At 51.8% G+C, this 22,096-nt stretch overlaps 3 protein-coding genes across 3 annotated transcripts in view; 1 reads left to right on the forward strand and 2 right to left on the reverse strand.

Annotated features, from left to right (window-relative positions):
• LOC135404965 (uncharacterized) overlaps positions 1-22,096 on the reverse strand; it is an 801,303-nt gene that overhangs the window by 702,604 nt on the left and 76,603 nt on the right. The window lies entirely within an intron of this gene.
• On the forward strand, positions 5,044-5,884 carry LOC135405550 (olfactory receptor 14J1-like). Its single transcript, XM_064640258.1, has one exon. It carries the CDS (start codon positions 5,048-5,050, stop codon positions 5,711-5,713), a length of 666 nt encoding a protein of 221 aa, XP_064496328.1. The 5' UTR covers positions 5,044-5,047; the 3' UTR covers positions 5,714-5,884.
• On the reverse strand, positions 16,002-16,913 carry LOC135405518 (olfactory receptor 14J1-like). The gene has a single exon (XM_064640225.1). The coding sequence runs from the start codon at positions 16,846-16,848 to the stop codon at positions 16,015-16,017; it is 834 nt and encodes a 277-aa protein (XP_064496295.1). The 5' UTR covers positions 16,849-16,913; the 3' UTR covers positions 16,002-16,014.

Consider the following 22,096-nt stretch of genomic DNA (forward strand, 5'->3'; position numbering starts at 1 on the left):
TAGCGATGTGACTCTGTGATGGTTGCCATGGTAACAAACCGTAGCAATGGAAATGTGTGATGGTTGCCATGGTGACTGTAGCAACGGAAATGATTGATGCTTGCCGTTGTAACCAACTGTAGCAATGGGAATGTATGATGGTTGCCATGGTAACTGACCATAGCAGTGGGAAGTATGATGATTGCCACGGTAACTGACCATAGCAATGGAAATGTGTCATGGTTGCCATGGTAAACTGACTGTAGCAACTGGAAGTATGATGTTTGCCATGGTAACTGACTGTAGGAAGAGGAATGTATGATGGTTGCCACAGTAACTGACCATAGAAATGACAATGTATTGTGGTTGCCATGGTCACGGCCTGTACCAGTGGGAAGTATGTTGTTTGCCATGGTAACTGACTGTAGCAACGGGAATGTATGTTTTCCATGGTAACTGACTATAGCAACGAGAATGTATGTTAGTTGCCATGGTAAACAATCATAGCAACGTTACTGCATGATGGTTTCCATGGTAACTGACCATAGCAATGCTAATGTATGATGGTTGCCATGGTAACCTACTGTAGCAATGGGAATGTATGGTGGTAACTTATGGTAACTGACCGTGGGAATGAGAATGTGTGCTGGTTTCCATAGTAACTGACCGCAGCAGTGGGAAGTATGATGATTGCCATGATAACTGACTGTAGCAATGGGAATGTATGCTGGTTGTCATGGTAACTGACGATAGCAATGGGACTGTATGATGGTTGCCATGGTAACTGACCATAGAAACTGGAATTCACATGGTTGCCATGCTAACTGATTATAGCAACGTGGCTGTATGATGGTTGCCATGGCAACTGATTGTAGCAGTGGACTGTATGATGGTTGCCATGGTAACCAACCACAGCAATGGGGATGTGTGATGGTTGCCATGGTAACCGACCATAGCAAAGGGAATGTATGATGGTTGCCATGGTAACCGACTACAGCCATGGGAATGTGTGATGGTTACCATGGTAACCGACAATAGCACTGGGAATGTATGGTGGTTGCCATGGTAACCAACCGTAACAGTTGGAATGTATGGTGGTTGCCATGGTAACTGACCATAGAAATAGGAATGTATGATGATTGCCTTGGTAACTGACTGTAGCAATGGGAATGTATGATGGTTGCCATGGTAACCGACTGCAGGAATGGGAATGTATGATGGTTTCCATGGTAACCGACCATAGCAATTGGATAGTATGCTGGTTGCCATAGTGACTGACCGTAGCAACGCGGCTATATGATGGTTGCCATAGTAACTGATAGTAGCAATGGGACTGTGTGATGGTTGCCAGGGTAACTGACTGTGGAAATGGCAATGTATGATGTTTGCTATGGTAACTGACAGTAGGAATGGGAATGTATTATGGTTGCCATGGTAACTAACTGTAGCAACGGGAATATATGCTGGTTGCCATTGGTAACTGACTGTACCTGTGGGAAGTATGATGGTTGCCATGGTAACCGACTGTAGCAATGAGAATGTATGCTGTTTTCCATGGTAACTGCCCACAACAATGGAAATGTCTGATGCTTGCCATGGTAACCAACCATAGCAATGGGAATGTATGTTGGTTGATATGGTAACTGCTCATTAAAATGGAAATGTTTGATGGTTGTCATGGTAACTGACTGTAATAATGGAAATGTATGCTGGTTGCCATGGTAACCGACCATAGCAATGGGAATGTATTATGGTTGCCATGGTAACGACTGAGGCAATTGTAATGTATGCCAGTTGCCATGTTAACTGACTGTAGCAGTGGGAAGAATGTTTGTTGCCATGGTAACTGACTGTGGTAACGGGAATGTGTGATGCTTGCCATGGTAGCTGTGTGTAGCAGTGGGAATGTGTGATGTTTGTCATGGTAACTGACCATAGCAATGGGAATGTATTACGGTTGCCATGGTAACTGACTGTGGCAATGGGAATGTATTCTATTTGCCATGGTAACTGACCATAGCAATGGAAATGCCTGCTGGTTGTCATGGCAACTGTGATTTCCTTAGACTATGAGCATGACATTTTCATCTGCAAAAACATTAGTGAGTGTCCAGAGATCTCCCAAAATGGGCTTTAAAGGTCTCAAGCACATGAGCACTAGAGAGGGGCTAAGGAGCTGTGCCCTCAGTGGTGTGGAGACTGAGGGCAGCACAGGACAGCCCTCAGAGAGCTTGAAGGGAGAGTTTAGAGATGGTGGATCCTTTTGTCAGAGCAGAAAGGAGTATGAGAAAGAAAGAATTAATGCCAAATGCAGCTGGGGAGGTCCCGAGTGAACGTGAGGAAAAAGGAATTTCATTCCATGGAAAACACTGGGCTGGAACACGTCACCCAGGAGGAGTCTGGATGAGCCCAAGGCTTTGTGTGTGCAGGAAGAGCCAGGGAGGACGCAGAGATGTCAGTGCAGGAAGGTGCCAGCCAGGTGGGGCAGCCGGGGGGATGAGGACAGCCTGCAGGGAAAGGGGCAGGGCATGGACACCGTAGGACAGCCTGGGCTGGAGAGGAGACAGGGAGGGGGAGAAGCTGAAAGGCCCTGACACAGCCACCTTCTGCAGGCCTTTGGCCAGGGCTGCTGTCTGTGCCCCTGATGCCAGGAGGAGGGGAGTGGCCCTTGCAGCCCTGGGGCCTCATGGCCTCCTTGTCCCTGCTCAGCAGCCTGGCAGGTGCCACCCCATGGTCCTGCCCTTGGCATTGCACATCCCACATCCCAGTGCCCCAGGAAGAGCCCTGAGGAATGAGGCAGGGACAGGATCTGCCTTCCCAGGGGCTGGGGGTCAGGGCTTGGTCCTCTGAATTAAGGAAAGAAGTCAAAGTTTATTCAGCATCAGAGCCACCTTTCCCTTGCTTGTCCATCCTTGTCATCACTGTCTGCAGGTTTCTGCTCTAACTGGAACCCAGGGAGAAGTTCTCAGTTGTGTCCCTCAGTGAGACTCATTAGCACTACAAGAAACTTCAGTGTTTCAATCTCATTTTGAGTTCTTGAGAAGTTGTCTGAACTTCCTCTCAGGGACTGAGTCTCATGTAAACAACGACAAACCCCCCAGGGGGTCATGAAATGCCTGGGGCTGTTGCTGTGCTGCTGAGCTGGGTCAGGCTCCTGGCACACAGGGAGCTCCTGGCAAGCAAGAAGAGCTTCAAAGAGACAGCTCTGCTGGTGAGCAGCAACTCTGCACAGCCCAGCAGGGCTGAGGGCACTGCCAGGGCAGCTCAGGGACACCAGCAGGGCACAGACACAGCTTCAAGGGGCTCAGCACTGGCAGGAGGGCTGAGAGCTCCCTGCAGGAGGAATCTTGGCAGGGCTGCACATGGTGAGTCTGTGGCTGCAGGGCAGTGCAGGGGCAGCTCCTGGAGGCATCTCCTAAAGCTGGCCCAGCCCCAGCTGATGGGATGGGTGAGCAGGGGCTGTTTTGGGGCACTTTGGAAGAGCTGTGAAGCCGGGGGTGCAACCAGGGGTGCCCAGGGCTGTAGGGCAGAGCAGGGTCCTGCAGCCCAGGGTGCTGTGCTGGGCAGGGACTCTGCTGCCTGCCAGGGGCAGCTCTCAGCCAGCCCGGGGAGCTGCTGCCAGGGCTGGGGCAGAAGGGCTGTGGGCAAGGAGCAACCCCTGGGAGGGCAGGGAAGGGCTCTTCACCTGTTTAGAGCAGGTTGCAGGTTGTGAGGGCTGCTCACAGCTCCAGGTCATTACAGAACATTTCTCAAAGGAGTTTTAAGAAAGCACAGCCAGTCATGGGATACCTGAAAGTGAAGGATCCTGTTCTTTCCATCTTCAAATATGTGTTTTCTGGGTGGGAAATTGATCCTAAAAATTAATCTCATAGTTCAGGAGGAGGCACTGAAACTCCAAATCTATTTCTCTTAGAGGAGATAAGACCAGGCAGCATCAGAAATCACCACACCTCTGCCTTACATGTAGCTCTGGGTCACTTTTCCAGCCTCCTCAGGGTTGCTCTGACGTTGCCATCAGAGCCTGCACAGCCAGAGATTCCCCTGGGCAATGCTGCATTGCTGGACTGGAACAGAGAACATTTAACAAAGCTGCCCTTTTAAACAGTGCTTCCCTGTACTCATCAGACTGTAGGTATTTGTGTTTATTAAAAATTAATTTGCATGTGAAGTTATGTTCAGGCAGGACAAGGGAAAGCACAGGGCAGATGGGAACAGACGGAGGGACAGTGCAGCTCTCCTGGCTCTGCACTAAGGTACGGAGAGCTGAGCTGTTCGTCCTCTCCTGTTTAAAGTCTTGTTACATTTGGCATCATAAAAACGATGATTTGTACTCCTGACAAGAACAGGTACCAGATGCAACCATCAAAAATGATAAACACAGACAACATTATTTAAGGGACATGCTAAGCCCTTCCACGTCTTGAGAGTGGAGACTGAACATTTCCCTTAAAGGTGGATGATGCCTGACATCCCTTGGGAGTGTTTGATGCTGTGGCACAGTGGCTCCATGTCCCCACTGGAGAAGGGGAAAACAGCCCTTGGCAGCACATGAACAGAGCTCCTGTTCCTCACAGCACCCTCAGCACAAACAAGGGAAAGGAAAAGCGTTTCAGTTCAGGGGATTTCTATGAGAAATAAAGTGGCTTTGCTTAGAGGAGTCTGTCTTAACTTCTCCCTGTCCTTTCCTGTTTCTGAACAGTGTCCCTGTGCTGGGAAGAAACAAATGTCCAACAGCAGCTCTCTCACCCAGTTCCTCCTCCTGGCATTCGCAGACAGGCGGGAGCTGCAGCTCCTGCACTTCTGGCTCTTCCTGGCCATCTCCCTGGCTGCCCTCCTGGCCAACGGCCTCATCCTCAGCACCGTAGCCTGTGACCACCACCTGCACACCCCCATGGGCTTCTTCCTGCTCAACCTCTCCCTCACAGACCTGGGCTGCATCTGCACCACTGTCCCCAAAGCCATGCACAATTCCCTCTGGGACACCACAACCATCACCTACACAGGATGTGCTGCACAGCTCTTTTCCTTTCTATTCTTCATCTCAGCAGAGTATTGTCTCCTCACCATCATGTGCTACGACCGCTACATTGCCATCTGCAAACCCCTGCACTACGGGACCCTCCTGGGCAGCAGAGCTTGTGCCCACATGGCAGCAGCTGCCTGGGCCACTGGCTTTCTCAGTGCTCTGCTGCACACAGCCAATACATTTTCCCTGCCCCTGTGCCAGGGCAATGCCCTGGGCCAGTTCTTCTGTGAAATCCCACACATCCTCAAGCTCTCCTGCTCACACTCAGGCTACCTCAGGGAAATTTGGCTTCTTGTGGTTGGTGCCTGTTTCGTGTTTGGCTGTTTTGTTTTCATTGTTTTCTCCTATGTGCAGATCTTCAGGGCTGTGCTGAGGATCCCCTCTCAGCAGGGACGGCACAAAGCCTTTTCCACCTGCCTCCCTCACCTGGCTGTGGTCTCCCTGTTTCTCAGCACTGTCTTGTTTTCCCACCTGAAGCCCCCCTCCATCTCTTCCCCATCCCTGGATCTGATTGTGTCAGTTCTGTACTCGGTGGTGCCTCCAGCAGTGAACCCCCTCATCTACAGCCTGAGGAACCAGGAGCTCAAGGATGCCGTAAAGAAAACAATGACTGGATGTTTTTCAGAAGCAATAAACTGCATCTTTTCTTCTGCAGAACATTCATTGTGTAACTCATTTTGGGCCCAGCCTGCCTTCTTAAGTTTTTGATAGTGGTGGGGGTGAGGGGCTTTCCTGTTTTTTCTCTCTGTTCATGTCATTAACACTGAAATTTTATTCTTCATCCCATATAGAATTCACTCTCTACCTCTTTTTTTTCACCCACAAAATATACAAATCAGGAATCATGCTTTGTGTGCATTTAAACAAAATAAAAGTTTGTGCAGCGAGGTATTTCTCAAACATCCTCCCTGTGTTAATTTGTCCATGGGAATCACAATCTCTGAGTATAAGAAAGGACGCAAATTCTTTTTCCCTAATCCTTCCTCCAAGACCTCTCTTGAAGCTGGAGGACATTTCCATATTTGCAGATGTGGAGGGGAAAAGAGTCCCAGCACTGCCAGGGAGCCCCAGAACTGGGTCTGTTCAGAGCTGCTCTCTTTGCACTCCCACCCTCTCCTTTCCTGTCCGTGCCCAAGGCCTGAGTGCTCTGGCAGCTCAGTCACTGTCCTGCTGTGGGTCAGGCCTGTGAGCACAGGCAGGGACAGGCCCTGGGCACTGCTGGGACAGGGCTGGGCTCCACAACAGCAGTTCCAGCAGCAAAGGGGTTCCCCTCCAGGCACTTCCTGAAGGCTGAGGTCTTTTCCCAGCACTGGTATCGAGAAGAAGTCCAAGGAATAGAGTCTCAGAAGTCTTGTTGCTTTGCTTGTTTCTCCATGGAGACAATGCAGTGAGGTCAGGGACCCACTGGGACTGCAGGGACTGAGGGCTGGGTCAGATGTTGTGTGTTGGTGGCCGATGGCCAATGGAGGTGACAAATGATCTCCAAGTCACCTGCCTGGGGCTCTGCAGCTTGTGAGGGCTCTGATGGCAGGTGAGGACTTGTCTGTAGGAACTCAGGAAGTGCAGGAGAGCACAGAGGATCTGCAGGGACAGCCTGTCTGATACAGTCAGCAGGGAATGGAGCCCTGGAGCAGAATCCTGCCCAGGGTGGAGTCACCAGAGATCAAGTCCTAAATCTGCCTGTGAACTGGTAAAGGAGAGTTCTGCAACCCCAGGGGACGCAGCAGGAACAGAGAAAGGACTCTGGCCAGTGACTCGTCTCACCCGCAGTGAACTCCCCTTGTGCCTCCCCAGTTCAGGGAGGGCTGTACCAGAGCCAGGGGTGGGTTTTCCAGGAGGGTGTCCTGAAGAACTCTCCAGCTCACAGGCTGCATGGAGTGGAGCCCTGCCCTGCCCTTTGTGCCATTGGAAACAGCCCATGGTCCTGCCCAGCCTTGTTTTTGCCTACTGAGACTTCCAGGACTATGGCAGAGGGTGGAGAGGAGAGATCCCCATCCTGCTGGGTCCGCTCCCCACCCTGACCAGTATGGCCAGTGCAGGGTCAGCCCAGGGTGCCACAGCCCCTCCCTGTGCAGAGCAGCACCTCCAGCTCAGGGCCCTGCAGGGATCCCAGGCTGGGATCTGCAACTGGCCAAGGCAGCCTGGACACACTGACCTGGGCAAAGGGATGTCCCTGCAGAAGAGCAAGGCAGCATTTCTGGGCCTGCAGAGAGGAATCCCTGACACAGAGACACCTCTTTCTGCAGCCCCCCTGGGGACAGGCTGCTCTGTCCCTGGGCCAGGACTCTGGGCTGGGCTGGGCAGAGGGGCTGGCACTGAGGGGCACAGTCAGGCTGTGCTGGGCATCTCCTGGAGGTGACACCAGGGCTCCTGCAGTTTCCCTGACCTCCATTTCCTCCTGCCACGCTGAGTGTCCAGCCCCTGAGCTGATGGGGATGCTGAGACTCCTCTCTGTGCCCCAGGAGCTGCTGTGCCCTTCAGAGGGGCTGGGGCTGTGGGGGGAGTGCCCAGAGCTCTGCAGCAGCCTGGCCTGAGCACTGCTGTGGGGCCAGACCAGACTGGGGTGCTCCACCAGTTGACCTCTATAATGAAATCACTTCTAATTTTCTCCTGCAGAACCATGAGAATATGTGTTGTGTCCTGAGCACTAAACTGGAACTCTGTGAAAATAGAAAAGGTTTTGGTGTCAGGGATATTGAGAAGGCTGGGCAGTGTCACTGGGAGACCTCTCCCAAACACTTGCAAAGGCCAGAGCCAGCCCAGAGCTTTCTGGGGCCTTTGCAAAGGCAGACATGGAAGCAGTCTGCAAACAGGGCAGCAAGGAGGGTTGGCAGAGTTCCAGACTGCTCAGGCTCAGGAGGGAAGGGGATATGGCAAGTCCTCCTGCAGCCATTGCCAGGCATGGGAAGGACAAGGCAGGGATTGCAGAACCCCTGTGGGACGAAAAAGAAGGGGATGTTGTGTGCCCAGACTTCAGCAAGGCCCTGGACATGGTCTCCTGTGATCTCCTTAGAGCCAGACTGGTGACAGCTGGACTGGACAAGTGAGACATGTGGTGGGTGGGAAATTGAATGACTGATGAGGGTCAAAAGTCATGGTACATAGTCCTCTTGGCAGCAACTCCCAGGTGACATCCATCAGGGACCAGCCCTTGACCATTCCTATGGAACATCTTTATTATGTCTCTGGATGATGGGATGAAATGCACTTTCCACTCCTTTGTGGATGATGCCAAGTTGCAGCGAGTCTGTGAGAAACCTCAGCTAGTTAATGGTGACTTGTACAAAAAATGTGGTCAAGATGACTGAGTGGGATAAACTTGTCCTGCCATCAGGTTCCCAGCAAGGCCCAAGACAATGAAGAAAAAACTCATGGGTCAGAGGAAAGGAAATCAAAAGGAGGGAAAAAGACCAAACACAACCAAACCAAACCCAAAAAAACAGAGAATGACAGAATATGTGGAGGTGGAAGGGACCCACAAGGATCATCCAGTCCAACCCAACTCTTCCATTGCCATCTGCCCCCACCCCAGCAGGCTCTGGAGCAAAGCATGGCTGAGGTCCAGCCCAGCTCTGCTCTGACACAAAGAACCTGCAGTCAGGGACAGGAAGAGACAAAGTCTTGTTTAACCACCCTGAGGAATAATGGGATCAGTGACCTCCTCTATTCCTGGGCACTTGAATGACCCTGTGGATCAGGTTTGGTAGCAGGGAGGGGGCTGCAGGTTTCCCTTAGGGAAGAGGAGCTCAGGAGTTGACTTGTGTCAGAGAGAGCCAGTTTCAGGTGGCTCCAAAATGGACCAGCCAGTGCCCAAAGCTGAGCCAAAAAGCAATTCCAGAGGCATCTCTGTGATAACCCTTTGGAGAAAGGATAACATCCAGAGTGCTGTAAAACCCTGGGAGGAGTGGGAATGAGAGAAATGTGAGAGAAACAACCCTGCAAGCACCAAAGGGAGTGGAGAAGGAGGAAGAGGGAGAGAGAGCCTTGGTGGGCACCTGGAAGCCAAAAGCCAAGCCCCCAGCCCTGAGAGCCACAGCTCAGCCCAGCACAAAAGATCCTTTAGGTCTGGAGGTTCTTTGCAGCAGCTTTTTAGCAGAGCTGCCAGATGGGCCATCAAAGGGGATGCTCAGCTGGGTCTGAAACCTGTGTGATCCCTGTCAGCCTTGGCTCTGTAGGATAAGAAAGAACTATAGAATCCTAAATAGTTTGAATCAGATGAGACCTTTATAGGACATCTAGTCCAACCCCCCCACATTGAAGAGGTTCACGTTCAACTAGATCAGGTTGCTCAGAGCCCTTTCTAACCTGGCCTTGAATGTTTCCAAGGGTGGGGCTTCTATGACCTTTCTGGGCAACCTGTGCCAGTGTTTTATCACCTTCAGTGTAAAAAATTTCTTCCTTATATCTAGTTCCAATCTGCACTTTTTTAGTTGAAAACCATTATCACTTGTCTTATTACAACTAAGTCTGTGCCCATCCTTCTTATATGTATGATCTCAGGAGCTCCTGACAAGCCTTGACCAAACCAGCTGAGCAATGAAGAGCCCCTGGACTGGACCAGGGTGTGGTGAAGTGTCCCTGGACTGGACCAGCTGTTCCTGGATCATAAAGGTAGGAACAATCTGGAGTGGAACAGTTGGGGAACACAGGATAATCAGTCATCCCATGAAAGTCTTGGAAAATTTCCTGCCTGAATCACAGCCCTAATGGAACAGTTTGGATACAATTCCCAAATACTGTGGAAACTCCAGTCATTCCTGACACCAGGATTCAGCACATAACTAAAGCCAGTCCCCTTGTGAACCCACACCCAGCAGGGCTGAGGGAGGCCCTGGCAGCTCCCCAGCACCTCCCTCTCAGTGGGACACCTCTGGCAGCCTCCCCCAGCTCGGGAACCCTCCAGTTTGCAACACTCCAAAGACCCCCCCTGATGCCCAGGACAATTCTGATCCCCCTCCACAAACACTCCTCCAGCTGTGACCCTTGTCTTTGGGCAAACACAAAGGGATTTGGGGGAGTGTTTCCCTGACAACAAGGAGAATTTGGGAGAGGGACCTTTCCACAGCTCTTGATGTGTCCACACATCTCTGCCTGGGTGTGGGTGTGAATTGACTGTGGTGGGAATGTTGTTGTTGTGAATCTATAATTCAGTCACTGTTAAAACTGTAGCAAATACTATTGAATCACTTGATAATTGTTCAATTGTTCAATGAATAAGTGCTACTAATGTCTTTTGCTTCCTTGTCTTTGGATCAAAATCCTTTGCACCCTGACCCAAGACTCTGTGTAAATCATTCTCTTTCATCAAAAAACAGGGGGTTCTGTGATGTCCACTTTAAAATCTTCCTGCTTAGCTAAACTACAAAATAACTCCAATTACCAGTAGAAATCTTGATGACTTGAAGACAATTAAAAGAAAGGAAAATAATTTGTTTTTCAATGTTTTAATGATCCCACAGTGTGTTTGGAGTTGCATCAGCTGTCAGTCCAAGATAGACCATGTCAGAACTGGTGAGGTTGGGGGGTGAGGAGAAATGTTGATCATACATGGTCAGTGTGGATCTCCTGAGGAGACACTCAGCATCAAGATCACTTGGAGAACACCTCTGTCACCTCTTCTTTGAACTACAAAATATCCATCAATGAATTAAAAAAAAAAAAGTAACAACTTTGAAGACTTGTTTTGAAATTGCCTTGAAGACAATTAAAGGAAGACAAAGAGATCCTGAGGGATTTCTGGAATTTAATGAGCTCCACAGTGTGTTTGCAGCCCAGCCCACGATCCTGAGGTACTGAGAGAAGATTGAAGCAGCTGCTGAAGAAGTCAGAAGCCAAACTCCAAGTGCCTTGAAGCATTGCTGGGCCCCACTGAGGGCAGGCACTGCCAAAGCCTCCCCAGGGACTCCTTGGAGCAGCTCCTTGGAGGCCAGGAGTGCAGGCAGACAAAGGCTCTGGGCAGGCCCCTGCAATGCTGAGCAAAGCCTGCCTTGGTTTTGTGGAGCACAAAGGCCAAGGCCTGAGCCCCAGGCCCTGGCCCAGCAGATCCTGTCCCTCCCGGCTGGCTCAGGGCTGTTTGGGGGGCACTGGGATGGGAGGGGGAGGAACAACCAAGGCCCAAAACTGGGCAACCCCTGCCAGGCTCCTGAGGGAGGGGCGAGGCAGAAACCAAGGGCAGAACCTGCCAGGCAAGTTGGTTGTGGTGGCCTGAGTGGCAGAGGCAGCTGCCAGAGGCAAGGGGACAAAGGCCTGGGTGCCTTTGGGCCTTGCAGCCCTGCCAGAGCCCTTGGCCATCTCTCCTGCAGGCTGTCCTGCCCTGGCCCTGCTGCTGCTCTGGCCTTGCAGGCTGCACACACCCCTCCTGCTTTCCCACCCCCTCCCAGCAGCATTTCTAGACCCTCCCTGATGTCTCTGCACCAGCTCTGGCTGTTCCCTGGAACACAAAGCCATGGGCTGATCCTGACTCCCTCTTGCAGCACAAGGGTTGCAATTGAGTGAATTTTCATTTTCCTCACCTTCAGTCCCAACCTTCCATGCCACTCTTTGTGGAGATTTCATTCTATTTCCAGTATGGACAAGAGCTCCATCCTGTCAGATCTGCTCTAGACCCTTTCCAGTTCTTCCTCATTCCTCCAGAATGGGGAACCTCACAGACAGACAGACTGACCAGTCCAGATGTGGTGACCCCAGGGCTGAGTCCAGAGGGGTGACAACTCCCTTGTCTGGGTGCCCACACTCCCCCCAAGGCAGCCCCATGTGTAGTTGGCCTTAAATCAAGGGGCCATTCTGATTCTTTGTAATGTCACGGAATCAAGTGGCACCGTGACACTGCAGGGCCTCATGGAACCAAAGGAGTGCAGGGACACTGTGGAATCTCATGGAACCAAGGGACCATTGTGACAAGGGCCCATTCCATGACTCTTTGGAACAAAAGGAACCCTGAGAAATTTCAGAACCTCATAGAACCAAGGGGCCACTGTGCCTCCCCAGAACTCCATGGAATCAAGCAGAGCCGCTGCCTCCCCCCCACCACCACACGGACCGGAGTCGCCGGCTCTGCCCCGCTTGGACACCTCTGGAGTCAGCGTGTTTTTGGGCAGCACAACTGATCTCAGACCAGAGAGTTTCCCAGATTTTGCTTTGCCCCCTCTTTTCCTATGGTTTTGTTTTTTGTTCTTTGTTCATTCTGGTGGTAAAGGGAGAAGGGAAACATGTTGATCCTGTTTTTATCCATTTACAAAAGGGATTTGGGACAGGGGGAGAGAGAGTAGGCAATTTCTCTCTCTGCTGTTGCTTTGAACTCTTCTGTTGGTATTGCTGGTTTTGCTGTTGTATTTCTTGTCAGTAAACTCTTATTTTCTCAATTATACCTCCTTGTATTTTGTCTCCTTGCACTGGTGGGGAATAAAATGGAAGTGAATTCATTTTATTGGAGTTCCTACCCCAAAATGTGTCTTTAAACCAGGACAGGTTGCTCAAGGGCTCCCTGAAATTTGGCATCAACCACAAAGGACTTGAAAATACATTTTGTCCCATTGTACAGAGAGATAATAAAGATGTTCTCTAGTGGTGTTCAAGGGCTGACCACTGAGGGATTTCACCAGGAAGTTGCTGCCAAGAGGACTTTGTACCATGGATTTTATTTGACACTCTTCATTCAGCCAACTTCCCACCCACCACATCTTCCACTTCTTCAGTCCAGCTCTCACCAGTCTGATGATAAGGAGACCACAGGAGACCATGTCAGGGGCCTTGATAAAGTCTGGGCACACAACATCCTCTATTCCCTCCCACAGGGGTTCTGCAATCCCTGCCTTGTCCTTCCCATGCCTGGGAATGGCTGCAGGAGGACTTGCCCTATCCCCTTCCCTGCTGAGCCTGAGGTGCCTCTGGAATTGCTTTTTGGCTCAGCTTTGGGCACTGGCTGGTCCATTTTGGAGCCACCTGAAACTGGCTCTCTCTGACACAGAGTCCACTCTTGATCTCCTCTTCCCTAAGGGAAACCTGCAGCCCCCTCCCTGCTACCAAACCTGATCCACAGGGTCATTCAAGTGCCCAGGAACAGAGGAGGTCTTTGATCCCATTATTCCTCAGGCTGGTTAAACAAGACTTTGTTCTCTTCCTGTCCCTGACTGCAGGTTCTTTCTGTGCTGGACCTCACCCATGCTTTGCTTCAGAGCCTGCTGGGGTGGGGGCAGATGGCAATGGAAGAGTTGGGTTGGACTGGATGATCCTTGTGGGTCCCTTCCACCTCAGCATATTCTGTCATTCTGTGTTTGTTTGGGTTTGGTTTGGTTGTGTTTGGTCTTTTTCCCTCCTTTTGATTTTCCTTTCCTCTGACCCATGAGTTTTTCTTCATTGTCTTGGGCCTTGCTGGGCACCTGATGGCAAGACAAGTTTATCCAACTCAGTCATCTTGACCACATTTTTTGTACAAGTCACCATTAACTGGACGAGGTTTCTCACAGACTCGCTGCAACTTGGCATCATCCACAAAGGAGTGGAAAGTGCATTTCATCCCATCACCCAGAGATATAATAAAGATGTTCTATAGGAATGGCCAAGGGCTGGTCCCTGATGGATGTCACCTGGGAGTTGCTGCCCAGAGGAATTTGTTCCATGACTTTTGACTCTCATCAGTCATTCAACTTCCCACCCACCACGTTTCACTTGTCCAGTCCAGCTGTCACCAGTCTGGCCATAAGGAGACCACAGGAAACCATGTCAAAGGCCTTGATGAAGTCTGGGCACACAACATCCCCTTCTTTTTCCTCCCACAAGGGTTCTGCAATCCCTGCCTTGTCCTTCCCATGCCTGGCAATGGCTGCAGGAGGACTTGCCCTATCCCCTTCCCTCCTGAGCCTGAGCAGTCTGGAAGTCTCCCAACCCTCCTTGCTGCCCTGTTTGCAGACTGGTTCCATGTCTGCCTTTGCCAAGGCCCCAGGAAGCTCTGGGCTGGCTCTGGCCTTTGCAAGGCTTTGGGAGAGGTCTCCCAGTGACACTGTCCAGCCTTCTCAATATCCCTGACACCAAAACCTTTTCTATTATCCCACAGTTCCAGTTTAGTGCTCAGGACACAACACATATTCTCATGGTTCTTCAGGAGAAAATTAGAAGTGATTTCATTATAGAGGTCAATGGGTGGAGCAGCCCAGTCTGGTCTGACCCCACAGCAGTGCCCACCCCAGGGTGCTGCAGAGCTCTGGGCACTCCCCCCACAGCCCCAGCCCCTCTGAAGGGCACAGCAGCTCCTGGGGCACAGAGAGGAGTCTCAGCATCCCCATCAGCTCAGGGGCTGGACACTCAGCATGGCAGGAGGAAATGGAGGTCAGGGAAACTGCAGGAGCCCTGGTGTCACCTGCAGGAGATGCCCAGCACAGCCTGACTGTGCCCCTCAGTGCCAGCCCCTCTGCCCAGCCCAGCCCAGAGTCCTGGCCCAGGGACAGAGCAGCCTGTCCCCAGGGGGGGCTGCAGAGAGAGGTGTCTCTCTGTCAGGGATTCCTCTCTGCAGGCCCAGAAATGCTGCCTTGCTCTTCTGCAGGGACATCCCTTTGCCCAGGTCAGTGTGTCCAGGCTGCCTTGGCCAGTTGCAGATTCCAGCCTGGGATCCCTGCAGGGCCCTGAGCTGGAGGTGCTGCTCTGCAGAGGGAGGGGCTGTGGCACCCTGGGCTGACCCTGCACTGGCCATGCTGGTCAGGGTGGGGAGCAGACCCAGCAGGATGGGGATCACTCCTCTCCACCCTCTGCCATAGTCCTGGAAGGCTCAGTAGCCAAGAACAAGGCTGGGCAGGACCATGGGCTGTTTCCAATGGCACAAAGGGCAGGGCAGGGTTCCACTCCATCCAGCCTGTGAGCTGGAGAGTTCTTCAGGACACCCTCCTGGAAAACCCACCCCTGGCTCTGGTACAGCCCTCCCTGAACTGGGGAGGCACAAGGGGAGTTCACTGCAGGTGAGACGAGTCACTGGCCAGAGTCCTTTCTCTGTTCCTGCTGCGTCCCCTGGGGTTGCAGAACTCTCCTTTACCAGTTCACAGGCAGATTTAGGACTTGATCTCTGGTGACTCCACCCTGGGCAGGATTCTGCTCCAGGGCTCCATTCCCTGCTGACTGGATGGGACGGGCTGTCCCTGCAGATCCTCTGTGCTCTCCTGCACTTCCTGATGTCCTACAGGCAAGTCCTCACCTGCCATCAGAGCCCTCACAAGCTGCAGAGCCCCAGGCAGGTGACGTGGAGACCCTTTGCCACTGGCCACCAGCACAGAACATCTGACCCAGCCCTCAGTCCCTCAAGTACCCCAGTGAGTCGCTTCTCTCACTGCAGGGACTGAATGGGGAAACAAGCAAAGCAATGAGACTCTGGAGAGTCTATTCCTTGGCCTTGTTCTTTACACCTACCTTTCCAAAAGAACAAAGTCTTCAGGAACTGCCCAGGGGGATCCCCTTTCCTGATGGAAATGATGTTAAGGAGCCCAGCTCTGTCCCAGCAGTGCCCAGGGCCTGTCCCTGCCCATGGTCACAGGACTGACCCACAGCAGGGACTGAGCTGCCAGAGCACTCAGGCCTTGGGCAAGGAGCAGAAAGGAGAGGGAGACAGTGGAAAAAGAGCATCTCTGAAAAGGCCAAGAGCTGCTGCTCCCTGGCAGTGCTCCTGTACCAGGACTCTTTACCCCTTCTCCTCTGCACACAGGCACTGCCCTCCAGCTTTAGGGAAGTTGTTGGAGGGAGAATCTGCGTTCAAAGAAGAAGAATTCAAGTCCTTTATTCTACTCAGAGATTGTGATTCCTCATGTACAGAGTAACAAAGACAGAATGTTTGACAAAGAAGACAAAGGAATTTTTATTTTGTTTAAATGCACACAGAGAATGATCCCTCATTTACACAATTGAGGGTCAAAACAAAGAGGTAAAGAGTGAATTAGGTATGAGATGAAGAAAAAATTTCTGTGTTAACAACATCAAAAGATTAAAAAAAAACATGTAGGAAATCCCCACCACCACCACTCTCAAAAGTTTTAGAAGGAAGGCTGGGTCAGTAAAGGGTTGTACAATGAGTGTTCTGCAGAAGAAAACAGGCAGGTTGTTGCTCCTGAAAAACATCCAGTCATCATTTTCCTTATGGCATCCTTGAGCTCCTGGTTCCTCAGGCTGTAGATGAGGGGGTTCAGTGCTGGAGGAACTACTGAGTACAGAACTGACACCACCAGGTCCAGGGGTGGGGAGGAGATGGAGGGGGGCTTCAGGTCGGAAAATGCACCAGTGCTGACAAACAGAGAGACCACAGCCAGGTGAGGGAGGCACGTGGAAAAGGCTTTGTGCCGTCCTTGCTGAGAGGGGATCCTCAGCACAGCCCTGAAGATCTGCACATAGGAGAAAACAATGAAAATGAAACAACCAAACACTAAACAGGCAGTAATCATAATGAGCCCAATTTCCCTGCGGTAGCCTGAGTGTGAGCAGGAGAGCTTGAGGACGTGTGGGAGTTCACAGAAGAACTGGCCCAGGGCATTGCCCTGGCACAGGGGCAGGGAAAATGTACTGGCTGTGTGCAGCAGAGCATTGAGAAAGCCAGTGGCCCAGGCAGCTGCTGCCATGTGGGCACAAGCTCTGCTGCCCAGGAGGGTCCCGTAGTGCAGGGGTTTGCAGATGGCAACGTAGCGGTCGTAGCACATGATGGTGAGGAGGGAAAACTCTGCTGAGAGGAAGAAATAAAAGAAAAAGATCTGTGCAGCACATCCCATGTAGGAGATGGTTGTGGTGTCCCAGAGGGAATTGTGCATGGCTTTGGGGACAGTGGTGCAGATGCAGCCCAGGTCTGTGAGGGAGAGGTTGAGCAGGAAGAAGCCCATGGGGGTGTGCAGGTGGTGGTCACAGGCTACGGCGCTGAGGATGAGGCTGTTGGCCAGGAGGGCAGCCAGGGAGATGGCCAGGAAGAGCCAGAAGTGCAGGAGCTGCAGCTCCCTCCTGTCTGAGAACGCCAGGAGGAGGAACTGGGGCATGGAGCTGCTGTTGGACATTTGCTGCCTCTGGGTGTTTGTTTCCAACACAGGAGAAGAAGACAATAAGAGGTCAGTTAGCATGGACATATCTAAACAAAGTCAAAGCTGTTTAGTCTATTCTACAGACACTCCCCATCTCACACACAGACAGCCTTTTGATTTCCTAGGAGATCTTCCTTCAGCTCCAGTGCTGAGTCCCTACTGAACAGCATTTTCACTGTCATAGCAGCACTGTGCTTCTGTACAGGAGTTTCACATAACAAGGAGATGTTTAGGGACAGGTTTCCAACCTGGAGGGAAATTCACAACTTGGAAGGAAACCTCAGGGAGACAGCCAAGTGTCCTTATGATGGCATTTGATTTAAGCAGACTCAGCTCCTTCCCAAGCACCACAGGCTGCACTGGTAGGGGTCATATTCCGATTGCAGGTGCGAAAGGACATCTCAGACTAGTCCTGATGGGTCTAGAAGAGGTGATGCTGGTGCTGCCCACAGGCAGAGCAGTGGCTGAAAGCACATTAGGAAGCTCTGACAGACCTACTGAGCACTCACAGTTCAGATGTCTCAGGGACTTGTCAAAATTAATACTTTCTTAATGATTTATTCCTCTCATTCCTCAAGAGTAGGAAACTGGAAACACAATCAGGAAATTTCTTTAACCTTATAAAAATCTTCATCTTGGAAATATTCTGAGAGGGAGCTGAAGTTCTGAGCATGTCCTCCTCCTCTACACTACAGATAGTCTCAGAGTTGCACTTACAGAATCTGTAGTTGGTGGGCAGTGCCAGCTTTCCCAGATGCCTCCAAAAGCTGCAGTCCCATTGCCCTGCATGAACAGACTTCCTGTGCCATGATCTGTTAAAATTCTCCCCCAGTGAGGTCTCAGCATCATTCTACGTCTGACAGCCTTTAACTTCTCTCTGTCTCACTCCCCCTGCCCTTGGTGCTGCAGGCAGTGCCCTCAGCCCTGCTGGGCTGTGCAGAGGAGCTGCTCACCAGCAGAGCTGTCTCTTTGAAGCTCTTCTTGCTTGCCAGGAGCTCCCTGTGTGCCAGGAGTCTGGCCCAGCTCAGCAGCACAGCAACAGCCCCAGGCATTTAGTGACCCTTGGGAGGTGTGAGGTTGTTTACATGAGACTCAGTCCCTGAGAGGAAGTTCAAACAACTTCTCAAGAAGTCAAAGTGAGATTGAAACATTGAAGTTTCTTGTTGTGCTAATGAGTCTCACTGAGGGACACATCTGAGAACGTGTCCCCAGGTTCCAGTTAGAGCAGAAACCTGCAGACAGTGATGACAAGGATGGACAAGCAAGGGAAAGGTGGCTCTGATGCTGAAGAAACATTGACTTCTTTACTTAATCCAAAGGGCCAACCCCTGGGAAGGCACATCCTGTCCCTGCCTCATTCCTCAGGGCTCTTCCTGGGGCACTGGGATGTGGGATGTGCAATGCCAAGGGCAGGACCATGGGGTGGCACCTGCCAGGCTGCTGAGCAGGGACAAGGAGGCCATGAGGCCCCAGGGCTGCAAGGGCCACTCCCCTCCTCCTGGCATCAGGGGCACAGACAGCAGCCCTGGCCAAAGGCCTGCAGAAGGTGGCCGTGTCAGGGCCTTTCAGCTTCTCCCCATCCCTGTCTCCTCTCCAGCCCAGGCTGTCCTACGGTGTCCATGCCCTGCCCCTTTCCCTGCAGGCTGTCGTCATCCCCCCGGCTGCCCCACCTGGCTGGCACCTTCCTGCACTGACATCTCTGCGTCCTCCCTGGCTCTTCCTGCACACACAAAGCCTTGGGCTCATCCAGACTCCTTCTTTGTGACATATTGCACCACAACACTGACCTTGGAGGGAAAGTTCTTTCTTCCTGTCACCAGTCTAGGCCACCCCAGCTGCCCTTGGTGGCACTAGTTCTTTCTTAGGCTGTTTTCTGACAGGAAGAAAAGCTCCACCAGCTCTGACACCCCCTTTCCAGACCTCTCAGGCTGCTCCTCTACTGTCCTCAATCTTTGCACCACTGACCCCTGAGTCCTCAGCCTCTATATATGGGTCATGTGCTTGAGGCCCCAGATTCCTTCCTGGGAGATCTCTGGGACCTCTCCAGGGTTTTGGAAGATGACAATAGAGTGCTTTTATCCCAGGAAACACAGAAGGACACTTTTTTCCAAGGGTTGTCTTGGCAGAATGGGGCACAATATTTTTAAAGTTTCTGGCACAAGGGAGCTCTGAGATCTGGGTACAGAGAAGGTCCAAGTGCCAACCACTGGAGTGGGAGCTACAAATCATCAAGTCTTGTGTTCTTTGGAGGGCCAGACACTGGTGAGAGTGGTGTGTGTGTGCACATGTAAGGACTTGAAGGGCACAATGAACTGTCTCAAAACACTGTCAAAGAAGGGAAATCCCATAAGGCACCACAACACACAAGCACTGGTGGCAAACAGGAAGGCCTTTAATTCCAAGGCCTAAAGGGAGGTGAAGCTTTGGAAGTAGCCCCCAGGACAGAATTGCACTGTGCAGACTGGGAGAAAGAGCAGACAGCCCCAACAGGAAGGCAGGGCTGGTAAGGCAGGTCTGGGGAACCCATCCAGACAAAGATTCCCACCTGCAGACTGGAAGCACAGCGGGCAAAACTCCCACCGTGGCAAGCTGTGGGAAAGGAAGCAAGTCCTTGTCTACATGCCAGCCCAAGCTGTGGGAACAGCATCTACCCACCTGAATACCCGGGGCCTGGGCTGTATAAAAGTGATAGCCCAGAAACACAACTTGGGGACCCTTCACGGAGCAGAGCAGGGGGAAGAAGGACCGGTGGGAGCCTCAGGGATCTCCATGGTGTGATACATTTAATTCATCTCTGTCTCTCTCTAACTGGCTTCCCACCACTCTCTTCTTCTCTCTTTCTGTTTCTTTCTCTACCTCCTATTTACTGTTAAATCAAAGCTGGACTGTTGACTTTGGCACATGGTCTCCTTTGCAGTTGAATTTGGGCAGCTGAATTTTCATAATGGGAACCTGACAGTATCCATGAGGTTTTACAGTGTGGGAATGGCCACTAGATTCCATGAGGTTCCACAGAGTCGCAGGGTCCATTTGGCTTCGTAAGGCTCTGCGGTGTGATAATGGACCCTTGATTCCATGGGTTTGCAAAATGTCTCAGGACTCCTTTGGTTCTAGGAGGCCCCACATATCACAGTGGCCCCTTGGTTCCATGAGATTCCACAGTGTCCCAGGAATCCTCTGGTTCCATGAGCCCTGCAGTGTCACAATGGCCCCTTGATTCCATGAGGTTCCACAGTGCCAATATGGGCCCTTGATTTCTTGAGGTCCACAGTGTCCCAGGGTCCCTTTGTCTCTATGATGCTCTGCAGAGTCACAGTGGCCCCTTGATTCCATGAGGTTCTGAAAAGTCTCAGGGTTCCTTTGGTTTCATGAGGCCCTGCAGTGTCACAGTGGCCTAGTAATTCCATGTGGTTCCACATTGTCCCAGGGTTCCTTTGGTTCCATGAGGCCCTGAGGTTCCTCAATGTCACAATGACCCCTGATTCTATTAGGGCCCGAAATGTCTCAGGGTTCTCTTGGCTCCAGGAGGCCCTTCATGGCACAATGAACTCTTGGTTCCATGAGATTCCACAGTGTCCCAGGATTCCTTTGGCTCCAGAAGGCCCTACAGTGTCACAATGGCCCCTTTACTCCAGGAGGTTCCACAGTGTCCTTGCTGGAACACACAGGGCTGTAATGTTGTCACCCCTGCAGAGCTGCCTCCAGCTCTGGGCTCCAGCACAGGAAGGACATGGACCTGCTGGAGAGAGTGCAGAGGGGACCAGCAAGAGGATCAGAGGGATGGAGCAGCTCTGCTGTGAGGAAAGGCTGAGAGAATTAGGATTGTTCAGGCTGAAGAAAAGAAGGCTTTGGGCTGACCTAATTGTGGCCTTGCAGTGCCTGAAGGGAGCCAACAAGAAAGATGGAGAGAGACTTTGGACAAGGGCCTGGAGTGACAGGACAAGGGGAATGGCTTCACACTGAGAATAGGAAGGGTTAGATGGGATATTAGGAGGAATTTCTGGACTGTGATGGTAGTGAGATCCTGGCACAGGTTGCTCAGAGAAGTTCTGGCTGCCCCATCCCTGGAAGTGTTCATGGCCAGGTTGGATGGGGCTCTGAGCTCTGGGTCTAGTGGAAGGTGTCCCTGCCCATGGCAGGGGGTTGGACTGAGATGCTCTTTAAGGTTCCTTCCAACCCAAACCATTCCATGATTCTGTGACTGGTGGGGGATGTGGTGGTCGGAGCTGATGGGCACAGAGACCCCAAAATGATGGAGTTTTCCATTCTGAGCGAAGAAAGGAGGGGGCAGCAGAACTGACACCCTGGACTGCTGGTGGTCAGACTTTGTTCTTTTTGGGAGACTGACTGATCTGGGTGTGAGTATGGATGTGCTGGAGGGCAGGAAGACTCTGTAGAGGGATCTGGACAGGCTGGATCAAGAAGGCCAAGTGTCAGGGCCTGCACTTGGGTCCCAACAACCCAAGTTGGATATGAGGCAGAGTGTGCCCAGGGGGGCAAGAAGGCCAAGGGCATCATGGCCTTTGTGGAGAAGAGTGTGGCCAGCAGGAGCAGAGAACTGATTGCCCCTCTGTGCTGGGCACTGGGGAGGCCCCACCTGGAGTGCTGTGTCCAGTTCTGGGCCCTCAGTGCCAAAAGGCCCTTGAGGGGCTGGAGCGTGTCCAGAGAAGGGAACGGAGCTGGGGAAGGCTCTGGAAAACATGTCTGCTGAGGGACGGCTGAGGGAACTGGGCTTGTTGAGTCTGGAGAAGGGGAGGCTCAGGGGGGACCTCATTGCTCTCTGCAATGACCTGAGAGGAGGTTTTAGTGGGTGTGGGGGGTGGTCTCTTCTGCAAAGCCTTTTTAGTGACAGGAAGAGAGGAAATGGCCTTAAACTGCATCAGCAAGGTTCATATTAGATATTCAAAAAACATTTTTCCCCTGAGAGAGTGCTCAGGCATTGGAACAAGTAGCCCAGGGAGGTGGTGGAGTCTCTGGAAGCATTCAGGTGGCATCTGGATGTAGCACTTTGGGATGGGGTTTAGGGGTGATTCTGGTGGTGCTGGGTTGACAGTTG

Source organism: Pseudopipra pipra, chromosome W (assembly GCF_036250125.1).
Source record: "Pseudopipra pipra isolate bDixPip1 chromosome W, bDixPip1.hap1, whole genome shotgun sequence".
In the NCBI taxonomy this organism is placed as follows: domain Eukaryota; kingdom Metazoa; phylum Chordata; class Aves; order Passeriformes; family Pipridae; genus Pseudopipra; species Pseudopipra pipra.

Excerpts from the sequence above, each read along its gene's own strand:
- LOC135405550 (XM_064640258.1), top strand. The coding sequence starts at position 5,048 with ATGTGCTACGACCGCTACATTGCCATCTGCAAACCCCTGCACTACGGG.
- LOC135405518 (XM_064640225.1), bottom strand. The coding sequence starts at position 16,848 with ATGGGCTTCTTCCTGCTCAACCTCTCCCTCACAGACCTGGGCTGCATC.